General features: G+C 34.1%; 1 protein-coding gene across 3 annotated transcripts in view; it reads right to left on the bottom strand.

Moving 5' to 3' along the window:
• Positions 1-1,570: 1,570 nt before the first annotated feature.
• The window catches only part of PNPLA8 (patatin like domain 8, phospholipase A2), a 49,999-nt gene continuing 37,919 nt past the window's right edge, over positions 1,571-13,650 (bottom strand). For all 3 annotated transcript variants that reach the window (XM_081147250.1, XM_081147252.1, XM_081147251.1), the window contains exons 9-10: positions 7,606-7,801; positions 1,571-4,453 (exon numbers count right to left, since the gene is read on the bottom strand). In XM_081147250.1, the coding sequence (XP_081003376.1) occupies positions 4,179-4,453; positions 7,606-7,801 (471 nt within the window). In that variant the 3' untranslated portion in view covers positions 1,571-4,178. The remainder of the gene's footprint in view (positions 4,454-7,605; positions 7,802-13,650) is intronic.

Genomic DNA, 13,650 nt, shown 5'->3' with positions numbered 1-13,650 from the left:
GATTGAGGCTTATTTAATTTTTAAAATGTCTAGATAGATTTTTGTCAAGATGAGTGTTCGATGTCACTGATACCATTTTGGATTAATTAAATAATAATAAATAAATCCTCACAACCCTGGGTGCAAGATCCTAAGGCCTAGCTGTCGGCTGTTGATCCCTCATTTTTCAGACGTTTCAGAACTTGAACAGTCTTTGGGAACAGATTATATTCGAAAACCAAGGTACCACTGTATATAAAGAACTCTCACAACTCAAGAAGACAAACTAATTTAAAAATGGACAAAATATTTAAATGGACATTTCATGAAAGAAGATGTACAAATAGTTAATAAGCACCTAAAAAGATGCTCAACATCAATAATCATTAGGGGAGTGCAAATTAAAACTACAATGAGATACCATTACATATCCTGGAGGATGGCTATAATTAAAGACAAACAATATCCAGGGCTGTTGAAGGTGTGGAGACACTGGAATTCTTATACACTGCTGATAGGAACATAAAAAGATACAGACACTTAAATATAAGTTAAATCTACATTTATCTGTTAAATATACACTTACCATAGGACTGCAGCAATTCCACTTCCAGATATCTGTTCAAGAGAAATGAAATCATATATCCTCACAAAGGTTTGTACATGAATTTCATAGCAGCATTATCCATCATCATGGGCAAATACTGAAAATTATTATTTATTTCTACAGCCTTGGTGTCCTTAGTTAGGAAAAGGAATTACAACACCTCCTTCACAGATGTATTGTGAGACCTAATGAGATCACAGACATAGAGCTTTCAGTATAGTGCTTGGGATATAGGTGCTAGGTATTGGCTATTAACCATCATAAAATTATTCGGGTTTCCTCTACAGAAGTGAAAATACTTAACAAAACACATTTATGTTCTTCTATTTCCATAGCTATGAAATTTTCCTTAATGTAAAAATGGAACCACAATTTAATCAACTTTACTAAAAGTTAGTTGTAATGCAACTATCGGCAGTGGATAAATTTTGTTTTTTCAATCAGAGTTTTCAAAATATATCCATGTTCAAGGCACACATTGCTATATATTTAAAAAATCAAAATAACAAAATGAGATATATCCATTGCCACGAATGAAAACTAATTTAGATACATACATAAGTTTATCAAGAAGCATAGACTTAAAAATACCAGTTAAATCTTATCATATAGAACAAGAAATACAATATTCTAATTTTGTCTTTGACCAACAAACATTTCTTTTAGCTTATCTGATCATTATAGTAAATTATCACAGAATTATATGGTTGGAGGGAACCTAAGGGCATTTATCTATCTTAAAATTTTTGTCATAAAAAACTTAATTCTACTTTAAAAACAGTCCCTATGGAGAATCCATAACCTACTAGGTAGTGAGAGCTCATCTTTCCAAGAGTGTTTTTTAGTTCTGTTCTTTCCTGAAAAGAAATCCATTCTATTTTGGGGCAAAGAAAAGCACTGGCTTCATTATTACCTCAGGTGAATTACACAGTTCTTCAGATAACCAGTTTCAAATACAAATGGGAACAACAATGACTGAAAATTGGTACACCACACAACTGGGCGTACCTTTTATTAGAGTGAAAAGAGCTAAAAAACAAGGGGTATGGGAACATATTTAGGTGCTGTGGTATGTAGTTTAAGAAAGCAGCTATGGCCAGAGTACATTCAGGGCAAAAGCAGGTTTACAATTGTTTGTATGGAGAATAATGCAAAAATTAATAAATAGTAATACAAGAATAAACTGTGTTTTGCATACTCACACTGTAAACCTACTTTTGCCCCACCTTGTATACTGTATTGCTATTCAAGAGAGAAATAATCAGCCAAGCAGAAACAAGGGACAGAACGTTAACTTCATGATAGGTGCACATACGCAAAATGCACTAAATATCACTTTATTGTGCATGAAATTTGGCTTATTACAAAGAATACCCAGAAATATTTTAACTTCCAATGATTTGTATTTTTCTTACGTTTACAAGTTTTTCTAGCTGCATACAAATATGTAATATTTGTTGTCTGAAAGGATTATTTTACATTATCTTTAGAAATCATTGGTACCTTCATCTTTATACTGCATCTCAAAACTACAATTTGGATGTTAAAAATCAATGTTTTTCGTCACATTACTAGCACTAATACTTAAGAAACATTTAAAACTGTGAATAGAGTTATTTCTAGAGTATAGCAAGTTAGGTAAAATTTTGAGCTTTGAACTCTAGGGGTCCTAGCTACTTCAGCAATTAGCAGTTCTATAATAAGTGAAAAGGAGACACAGCTGTCAGCAGCTGCTGAGTGAGGGGGAGCTAAAAGGGAGTCCCTCATCGTACTACCAAAACAAAGTTGGAAGATCCTCCTCTATCCCCTCAGACTGCAGACTGACTTTTTGTGGCTTTCTTCCCCACTCAGAAGATTCCTTTGATATCCACTTTCTCCTGAATAAAATTCGGTTTGGGAAAGGAGGAAGCGCATAGGGAAATTATAACCCAGGCTGGGCTCTCTCCATCCCAAGGGGAAATCCCAGCCAGCCCATATGCCTCCAGGGACAACTCTATCTGAGGTACTATTTTTAATAAAGAATAATATCTGCAGCAAGAACAGAACTGAAATATCACCAGCATGCCATTTATTACAGAGATAACAATCTTCATTCTCTATATTTTTATATAATTGATGAGTTGGAGAATTTATTACATTTTATTTCTAAGATAGACTCTGCTTCTTTAAAAAGAACAGATATTTTACTTGTGTAGGACTGAAAATTCATTTTCACATCTCTTATCTTTTGCTTGTTCCTTTGCACAATTTACTTTTTAGGTTACCATAAAAAAAGTAAATAAAATTTTAGAGCTAGCTTTCTTCACTTTACAAATGAAATATCTGAAACCCAGACAGGTTGTCTGCTAGCTCCTCCAGGTCACAAATAGGACTCCGTATCACAGCCTCAGAGCCAGGATTAGCATTCAGACTCTCGCCTCCCCTTGGCACTCACTGAACCATACCATCTCTATGAATCAGCATTGCAAAGAAGCAATATGACAATATGGGCAATAGGGGTTTTAGCTTTAGTTTATATGTACAAAGCAAAAGACACTTACCTTTTTTCATTTTCTTGACAAATCTAAACATGCTGTAAGGATTAACAAAACAGATAATACAACAAAGATGAATTTGGATGGCATAAACAATTATTTGAGTTGGTTTATGTTATTAACCTCTGTGAAACCCTGAAAGTTAAAGAAGTTAATATGGTAAAACAAGCCTAACTTATTTTTTTAAGCACACTCTTGACACAGGTATATTCAAATGCTACAAAGAGATAGAGAGCTACATTACGAACAATAAATAATCTTAAAATGACATTAGTCTTTTAACAATAAATTATTTAAAAGTTTATTTTTGTTAATGATAGTGATATTTTCTTAGTAAATTCAAGTAATTAATTTTATGAATAATAAGCTAGAGCTAGAAAAGGTAATACACAGCATTATCCTGAAATTTAAAGGGTAGAAAGTGATTGACTGAACCTCATCTATGATTTTAAATCAAACAATGTTGAAATAAACACGTTTAAATAGAAAACTGTATCTGGTTCTTTCTTATTTCCAACATAAGAGTCCTCTGACAGAGAAAATTCCACTTTTCTGTATGTGTTTAAATGATATACAGTAAAAGGCAACATTTGGATTGCAGAGTATAGTTCGTGAACACATGCGATGTAAATTTAAAAAGAAATTAGATTTTCCACACGGAAGAAAATCAATAATCAAATAAATTCAACATGATTATGGTGACTAAAGCAAAAATATCAAGTATATGATATTTTTTCAGTTCTTGTTTGGCACATATATTAATAAATTTTCAAACATCAAACAATATAACACCAATATCTACTACAACCAACTAGAACAATAATTAATAAGATTCCTAAAGCATAGCTAATTATTAACATCATGAAAACCTAATTCTCTTATAAGTTCTGTAACCAAGTATATCCTGTGCTGTGCAAGCTGGTCCAAGCACCATCTTTTTCAGGATTCCCCAGGATTCATAAGTATTTCAAAGTTAACTCGTGTTGAGCCCTCTGATTCCTCACTGAATTTGGTGGATCTTCTGAACAGACCTCCATTTATGAGAATATACATACTCATCACAATTTTGAAAAGAATGAAAAGCCTTCATACATGTCAGTTTTTAGTTTTATCCAATCATTAATTTTCTGCAGAGTTGTTTTTTCTTGACTTAATATTTTTGCAAGTTTTTTCATTTTTTCTTCATTTCTTTCTATGTATTTCAACCCTTCCAACTGCAGCTGATCCAGCTTTTCATTTCGACTTTCATCTAGAGGTATGTTTTCACACATTACAGGATTGAATCGAAAATAGGTGTCAGGAGGTAACAGACCATCAAGCATTATATGGACTTCTGTTAAAACAAACAGAGAATAGGGTAGATAAGAAAACAGTAACTCTACGGTGATGCAATGTTATCTTTTTAAAACATTGTCTTCTTTTAGGGAAAATTACAAAGCATTGCTTATTTCATCATTCCAGCTAATTAACAGTAGAAAAGGAATCAATAATAACAACTATGAAATTCACCTCCCAGAATACTTCATATAATTCTGTTAAATTAGGATACTTGCTCCAGTACTCTTTCTTCTCTCTGTTTTTGGTCATAATGTTAGCCACTGCTGAAATGCCTTTTCAACCTCCATTTTTTGTTTCTAATTTTCTGGGATTATCTCTATTAAGGCATAATTTACTCACAATAAAATTCACCAATTTTAAGTGTAAAGACAAGTTTTGACATGTATACACTTATGCAACGACTACAACAATCATGACATAGGGCATTTCCATCACCCCAAAAAGTTCCTTCATGCCTCTTTATAACTGGTACCCCCTACCTTTGCCTTTTCTAGAATTTCACATAAACAGAATCATAAGGATATAGCCCTTCTATGTCTAGCTTCTTCTACTTAAAATGCTTTTGAAATTCATCTATGTTGTAGCATGTATAAATAGTTCCTTCCTTTTTACTGCTGACTAGTACTCCATTGTACAATATAGCATAATTTATTCTCTCTAGTTCTGTTCTCTTCAGTTTTTAATTAGGAATAAGCCTCCTTATAAACATTTACACCTAAGTATTTTTGCAGTATGATTCCATTTCTCTTGGGTAAATACCCGGGGATGAAATTGCTGGGTCATATGGTAAAAGTATGTTTATCTTTTTAAGAACTGCAGCACTGTTTTCCAAACAGCTGTACCATTTTGCATTCCAACAACTAATACACCAGAGTTCCCACTACTTCACATCTTTGCCAAAAATCGGTATTGTCAGTCTTAATTTTAGGCATTCTAGAGGACGTGTGGTGGTATCTTGTGGCTTTAATTTTCATCTCCCTAACGACTAATGATGTTGAGAAGTCTTTTGTGTGCTTATTAGTCATCTGTATATCTTCTTCATGGAGTGTCTGTTCAAATATTTTGCTAGTTGGTTTTTTTTGTTTTTTTTACTGAATTTCTTGGTTTTTTCTTCATATATAATGTAAGAATTCTCTCTATATTTTGGATATGATTATATATATCTCTGGTAATGGGTGAGATTATACATTTCTGATAATGGATCAGATACATGTTTTACTAATACTTTATTTCATCTGTAGCTTGTCTTTTCATTATTAAAAGTGTCTTTGAAAGAGGAAAATTTGTAACTTGATAAAGTCTAATTTTTCCTTTTTTGGTTCATGCTTTTTGTATTCTAAAAAATCTTTACCTAGGTCAAGGCCATTAAGCTTTTCTCCAGGGCATTCTTGTAGAAATTTTACAGTTTTAGCTGTCACATTTAGGTCTATGATCCATTCAAGTTAATTTTTATATATGAAATGAAGATTAAGGTTCAATTTTTGGAATATAGTTATCATTTGTTGAAAAGAATATCCTTTTCTCATTGAGTTACCCTTGTCAAAAATCTTTTGAGTGTACATGTATAGATCAGCTTCTGTATTTGCTATTAGTCCCACTGATCAACATCTATTTTTATGCAAATAACATAGCCTCTTGCTTACTGTAGTTATATAGTCTTGATATCAAAGGGTATAAGTCGTCCAACTTTGTTCTTTTTCAAAATTTTCTTGGCTTTTTTAGGTCCTTTGCATATTCATATAAATTCTTCATTAACTGAAGTATAAGTACATAAAGGCAGCATTTCATGTCTCTTGAACATTTCAAATGAGCCCATCACAGGGTTTGCACAAGATATGTGTATAAGTATTATGGAACTGAATGATTAAAGTTATCTTTTTCTCAGTTGAGAGCTTACAGTAAGAATATTTTATTGATTTGATAACAAAATTTCACATAGTGAAAAATCCAGTATATCAGCTTTTCTTGGGTTATTTAACAGATGAAAGTCCTTAGTGGGTCGCTTAAGATCCTCACGTAGGCTAATGACTTGGCTAATAACATGATAATATGGAAAAAGTGAGCTTCAAAAGCAAGGAGCTAAGTGGTAACAAGTCTTTTAAAAATTTAATAACTGATTTCACATAGGACTTAAAAATAAAATAATAAAATAAGGAAACTTAGATCTCAAGGCCAAAACTAGAAACTCAACAAATACTCACTGTCTACTATGTGCTAGATACTGAAGTCAACATAATTAACTGGATAAATTCCTGCCTTATATTCTTGTAGGACAGAGATAATAAGCAATTAAACAAGCAAATATGTAACATATATCCAAATGAGATAAATGCACTAAGAGATTAAAAACAATAAAGCAAGCAGGATAAGAGCGAGATGGTGAGGGGGTTGGAACGTGGTCAGGAAAGGTCTCTGAGAAAATGATATCTGAGCAGAAAACTGAATGAAATAAGGGAGTGAATGAAGCATCTATCTTGGAAAGGCCTTACAGGGACAGAATATAGCAAGTGCAGTGGCCATGAGGCAGGAGGCTTCTTAGCAAGTTTGAGCAACAGCAAAAATTAAAGTGTAGCCAGCTACACTTTATAAAAGGGACACATTTTGAGGGGAGGAAGAGATGTATTCAAAAGCTGGGTCTTACAGGGCCTGCTAAATTTCAATGAATGAGACTTCTGGATTTGGTTCTAGGTGTGATGAGAAGCCTAGAGGGTTTAGAGCAGGGTAAAAGACAAGATTTATGTTTTTAAAAAATCACTTCCGCTTTTATGTGTATATTATTATGTTTTATGATATTATGTGTATTATTATATCACTGTTATGCATAACCAGCCTGACTCCTTTTCTTTTCCCTGTTTCTTAAGTGGCTTAAGAGTCTCCAACCAAGCCATTGTGCTAACCCAGGCTTAGATACTTCTCCAACTGTAAGTAGGCAAAAGCAGTACTAACTCCCGAATGGAGAACAGTCTCTATTCTAGCATTACTTAGAAGAAATTAATGAGGAGAAATAAAAACAGCAGAAGACTTGCTCCCATGTGTTTCCTAAGCGTACAATGCAGACATAACATACTATTTGCAGTTAGCATGAGCATATTCTAACAAAAGATGAATTTTAGAAGTTAAAGTGCTCTCAAGTAGCAACCAACCAACCTTCTGTATCTGTTGCACTGTTGATAACATTAGATAGTTTGGTTTTCAAGCTTGTATACGTCATGGTGTTTCTCACATCACTCTCATAACGTCCAGTGCCTAGGGACACTATGCACTCTAATGGGACGTCTGGCCAGAGACATTTACACTCATGCATTGCTAATGCTGAAGGGTTATTCAGAAGCAAACCTCCATCCTGCAAAATATAAGAAAAGATAATACAGGACTCTTAAAAGTGAAATTCTATTTTATAAATATGGAAACAAAAATTATATTTTAAACAGTTTGAAATTCACTCACAGTGAAAGTTGGACTATATAATTCAACAACATATTATTTAAAAACAAAAGGTTACTTTAAAGTGAATTGATTTTATATATTACAGCTACAAAAAAGTAATACAAAAACTCAGTGGCCTCACTGGCCCTATTAAGCTTTCCTTTCTTATTATGAAAATACTTTGAACTTCTTGTATTGCTTTACATATTTTCTCAAAACTACTGAAATGAATTGAATTAATTTTAAAAGATACATTATCCTTGTTTAGTGATTAATATAGATTCTATAGAAAACCTAAGAAAAGAATTATAGTTCTCCTAAACAATTAAATCTAGTTTTTCTTTCACAAATCAAATATAACCAAATTAGTTAAACTACTTTAAGCTGAAATTTTAATAACAGTACAGTTTCAAAGCATCACATTCATTATAATGCAGACATAACCTAAACAAAGCAGGGAAATTTTATATTTCTAGGCATTTATCAATAATATTATTTTGAAGAATTCAAAAGGAAAGAAGGGTAAAAGATGCTGGTAGAGCACTGTAAAAATGTAGTAGAATGTAAGTGCAAATCTCTCCCTGTAATTTTTACCAATCAATTACAGATTTTGCAGTTTGAAGTTACACAGAATTGGTCATCTTCTAATCTCACAATCTAGCCATTCGTGAATTATTTGCAGTTTTCTGAATAAGCTACATTCTCTTGCCTTCATGTCTTTGCTCATGTCATCATCTCAAAACACTCCTTCCCTGGCCCCCTTCTTTGCTCAGCTAACCCCCATTTATTCTTGAAAATACAATCTAAGAGTCAATTATTCATTTAAGAACCTAACTGAAATAATACTAATATAGTGAGTAGAAAACAATCCATTTCTACTGGAACATAAGACATTACTGAATTCTATACTAGTACATTAAAAAAAAATTTTGAAATAATGTCTGCCATAATGATAGGAAGAGAAATACAACCTTAAATTGTCATGCAATAAAGTAATACATATTATAGCCTGGTCAGCGTGGCTCAGCGGTTGAGCATCTACCTATGATCCAGGAGATCGTGGTTTGATTACTGGTTAGGGCACATGCCCAGGATGCAGGCTCGATCCCCAGTAGGGGTCGTGGAGGAGGCAGCTGATCAATAACTCTCTCATCGATGTTTCTCTCTCTCTCCCTCTCTTTCTCTGAAATCAAGAAATACGTATATTTTTTAAAAAAGCAACACATATATTATATGAAGGTAGTGTTATTGGAGGAGAATGTGGCTCATCTCTCCCAGATGCTTGTGGAAGTGGAATTCTTAGAGTACCACTAGAATAAGCATTTCTGGAGGCCCCCAGAGGAGAATGCAGTATGGTAGAGTGATTTCCACAGAATTATACCCCTGGATTTCCAAAGTTCCATTTCCCTCAGTCCAGTCATAGAAGTGTCGCTGGGGCTTCAGTAGAGCTGAAATCAGAGACAGTGTCCAGAGTTTCCTTTCCAACTTGGTCCCAGGTCCAGTTCTGCATCAGGCTAGTTGCAGCCCATTAGTCCATTGTATGTAGGGTCTGCATGGCTGTGGGCCACACGGAAGAATGCCAAGATGCCAAGCACGAGCCACTGAGACAAGCATGCCAAGAGGAACCAAGAACGAGAACTTCTTTGTTCAGGGGATTAAGTATCCCAAATTTTTGCACACTTGCAGTGACCATGCCCACTCTGGCCAACCATCTTTGTCCCCAGGTGTGATTGACAGGCAAGTTTGTTCCCTGTCATCCCAACTTTATGGGGCATACCTCTATCTTCCCTTTGTTGGATCCCCAGGGAGTGTAAAGTTGTAGTTTCCTGGTGAAGCTGCCCAAATGAAATGCCTATAATGTCTGGCTTTCCCTTTGCTCCTTTCCTGTTATTAATAACTAGTTAATTACAATGGTATCAATACCATTATTATAGTAATTCAAACATTCTTGGGCAAAGATATATAATGAACTAAATTCTTCTTGTGAAATATATATATATACATATATATATGTATATTTACATATTTATATTTATAATGGTTTTTGTTGTTGCTGTTGTTAATCCTAACCCGAGAATATTTTTTCCATTGAATTTTTTTAGAGAGAGTGGGAGGGATGGAGGGAGGGGGGAGAGAGAAAATTGATGTGAGAGAGACACATTGATGGTTGCCTCCTGCACACACCCTGACCAGGGTTGGGGATCAAATCTGCAACCCAAGTACGTTCCGTTGACCAGGAATTGAACCCGAGACCCTTCAGTGCACAGGCTGATGCTCTAACTACTGAGTACACACACCAAGGTGAAAGATATTTTTTTCAAAATTATTTTTTAATGCACTAGTGCAATAAGATTATGGTACTCTAGAATCTTTGGCAGGTGAATTGCTTGGCAGAGTTTTCCTTAGAGCAGAGGATGCATATGTGTGTATGTATTTAAAAATAAAACTTTTTCTGCAGTAAGTCGTATACTTTAAAAAATACATAATAATGGTATTTAAATTTTTTCTTGAGAATTCAGGATTGTGGGGAAAACACAGATTAGGAATATTGATATTTATAATTTTCATCTCAGCTCTTGTACTTATTAGCTCATTGGTTGAGGCATCATGACTTTAGAAATAAAATTTGACTAGATAATACCTAAAGTACATTCCAGTTACAAAATTTTATGAGTAGGTATTGCATTTAGTATAGATACACATAAGATTTTAAATGCGCTCAATGGCAACTTATTTTAGTACTGGCTCTAGGACTTTAAAAAGTCTTCCTTTAGAATAATTTGCAAGTTTCTGATAAAGGTTAAAAAACCCCAAAAACATGCAGCAACACAACTTCTGGTGAGGTAACCAGTATACCAGTCTTTTTACAAAATTAGTTTATCAAAGGATCAAAGAAAATTTTCCTAAGTGGTTTCCTTTCCTTGTGGAAAATCATCTACCCTACACCTCCACCATTGTCAATATTAGTGTTCTCCAGCTTGAAGGCCCCATTAAAAAATTATGTAAGATTTTGCTCTACTAGTGAAGTATACTATTGTTACTAAAATTTCTCATGCTGTGAAGGGGAAACACTCCTCACATTTTTGTAAATTTATGTTCAGTTACTTTAGAAAGGGTTGCATTTATTTCACAAACTACAGGTAATGATAACTTTTCATTTTATTTATTTTTAAATCTTTATTGTTGAGAGTCTTACAAATGTTCCCCCTTTATAACTCTTCATTTTAAACATTACCAAAACAACTTTCTCAAAAACAGGTTATCTCAAATGACACTCTGGTTCAATTAGTGAGATTACACTTTGAGGCAGCAATATAGAAATGTTCCAAAATGCTAAGCACACTTTCCAGAGAAAGCTAGTTACAGAATAACCTACCTAAGGTTAATGGTCTTTTATCATGGCATATGTCACTCATCCCTAATATGCAGCCTTATACCTTTGAGGTAACAAGGATCCATAGGGCTGTGTGGACTCTTAGAAAAGCTGTTTTATTATGTTTATATTGCTTCCTCTGTTCTCCACTTTACGGTGGGCTGTTTGCTGCCACTTCTAATCGAATCTCTACCTTGAGTTGCCAATTCCCACCACTCTCTAACTACATCTCTTCAAAAGAATGTCTTAGGTTTCCATGTTTGTGACTTTCATGAGAAAAGGCTGTCATCTTAAAAGACATGTCAACAGGGGCACATTTATTTATAGGCCCACCATATTTCAGGTATTTGGCTCTTTTCATAAATGTTCCTTTGTGGCTGAGATGTGCTTAAGTTGAGCTTGTCTCTGAAACCTAAATATTACAGAAAGCTGGTCTGTGAATGACCTCACGTCTAGGACAGAAAAGAAAAGGTGGGAAGGGGGAGGGTTGAGTTCACCTTATTTGTCACCCAACTGGCAGTAGGTGTCTGAAGAAAAGTGAAACCTCCCTCCCTTGTCTAGGCTCAGGAAGAAGGAAATTTGTACCAATAGCATAATGAGGAAACAGAAGCACACATGCTAGCATTGTACTTATCTTTATTATGGACTCAACAGGACTAATTTTCAGTGTAAATCTTAGAAATAGTTAAAGCATTCCTAAATTCAACGTAGCATGCCAGAGAATATACACAAAACATCCGAATCCTAAATTAAACTAATCAATGTGCAAGTTAAGATTGTAAGAAGTAAGCCTTCTCTGATACCAAATAGATTGCTTCAGTTCATTCATTAAAAACTTAAATGTCCATCTACTCTATGCCAGGCCAGAAAGCATGTAGTGACTACAGTTTTAGGGACTGTAATCCCTGTGTGTGCTAAGTTTGAAGCAGATGAACTGAGACAATATCTGCTGGAACTGATCACCATGGAGAGTGGGACAAAGTTTTTAGAGCCACTACGCCCACTTTTCTTCATGTTCTTTAAAGGCTCTGCTATTCAGCTATGCCACCATTTCCTCATCACTGTTGTCACCTATCAACCTCCAGTCACTCCTCATTCAACAAATCAGTCAGTACATAGCTCACAGACTTCCTTTCTACCCAAAGTAGAAAGGGACAGAAATTCTTTACATTATCCCACATGACTTCACATCTTTATAATACCTTGGACTAGCAGTTTCTTAATCCTCTTATCTACAAAAACTATTCTCCCTACTTTCCAAGGCCACATATTAGCTTTTGTTATCAAAATAAATGGAATCACAGAGTACATAGCACCTAGAAGCACTTCTGAGATCCATCCACATCACTGTGCATGCCAGTAATTCATTCCTTTTTATGGTAGAGTAATAGTTAATTATTCAAATGTATCTGTTTGTTTATCCACTCACCAGCTGAAAGAAACTATTTTTAAATTTAGCTGTCTTTACATATCTTTTGAAAGTCATAAATTGGCTAGGTATCTGTATTGTTTAACTTTGTACAAATCTTAGTTTCCTTAAATGTAGGTAGTGATGTTATTTCCTAAAAGCTTTCTCAAGTACAAATTTTAATTTAATCCTTTCAACTTTTTCCTTTGTTTTCAATTAATAGTACATTAGGATGATACCCATCCTATAATAGAGGTAACATTTCATTTCTAACTCAGCAGTTCTCTCTTTTATTCAACTATTTTATCTTAAATTCTCTACTTATACTCTATGTAACCTCTAATAATCTATTTTAGATGAAACACTTCTTTATTACAAATGCCTATTATGAAGGATCGGAAAAGACAAAAAGGGGAGAAAAGATAGGAGGAGACAAAGTTTAGCAATTTCAAATCAAATAGTTGCCAGATTTCCAATGCTTTTAATAGCTGTGCTTCCAAGTAAATTCCTGTTCTTTAAACTTTACCTGCTTTCCATCAAAGAAGTGCTGAAGTTAAGATTTTGGTACTCACTCTACTCCAGTGGTGAGGCATACCATCCCTTAAGCTGTTTACAGTTAGCCTAGTCTTGTCTGATGCCTCTTCTATCAATAAGTGATTAGGTAAATGTTATGCCTATGGTATTTTCTATAGCCTTACCACTACTTTAAGTGGTCACATTCACATTTATTTGTTTATTTATTGTATACTTGGCATTTGCCAGGCACACTGCTAAGTGCTGAGATTAAAAAAGATTTGAAAAATGAAATGACTGAACAATTTACTACTTACCTCTAAGAGGTATATGCAAGATTGCATTTTAACTGCGGTACATCGTGCACGTACTTAACAGCTTAAATTTTAGGTACTTTTTATTACTTTTAATGCATATTTAATGTTTTCAAATCATAAATCAGAGCATCTACCAGAAAATAACCACTGGACAA

Source organism: Miniopterus schreibersii (genome assembly GCF_964146895.1).
Source record: "Miniopterus schreibersii genome assembly, chromosome: 9".
In the NCBI taxonomy this organism is placed as follows: domain Eukaryota; kingdom Metazoa; phylum Chordata; class Mammalia; order Chiroptera; family Miniopteridae; genus Miniopterus; species Miniopterus schreibersii.
This window is presented reverse-complemented; position numbering and strand designations above follow the sequence as displayed.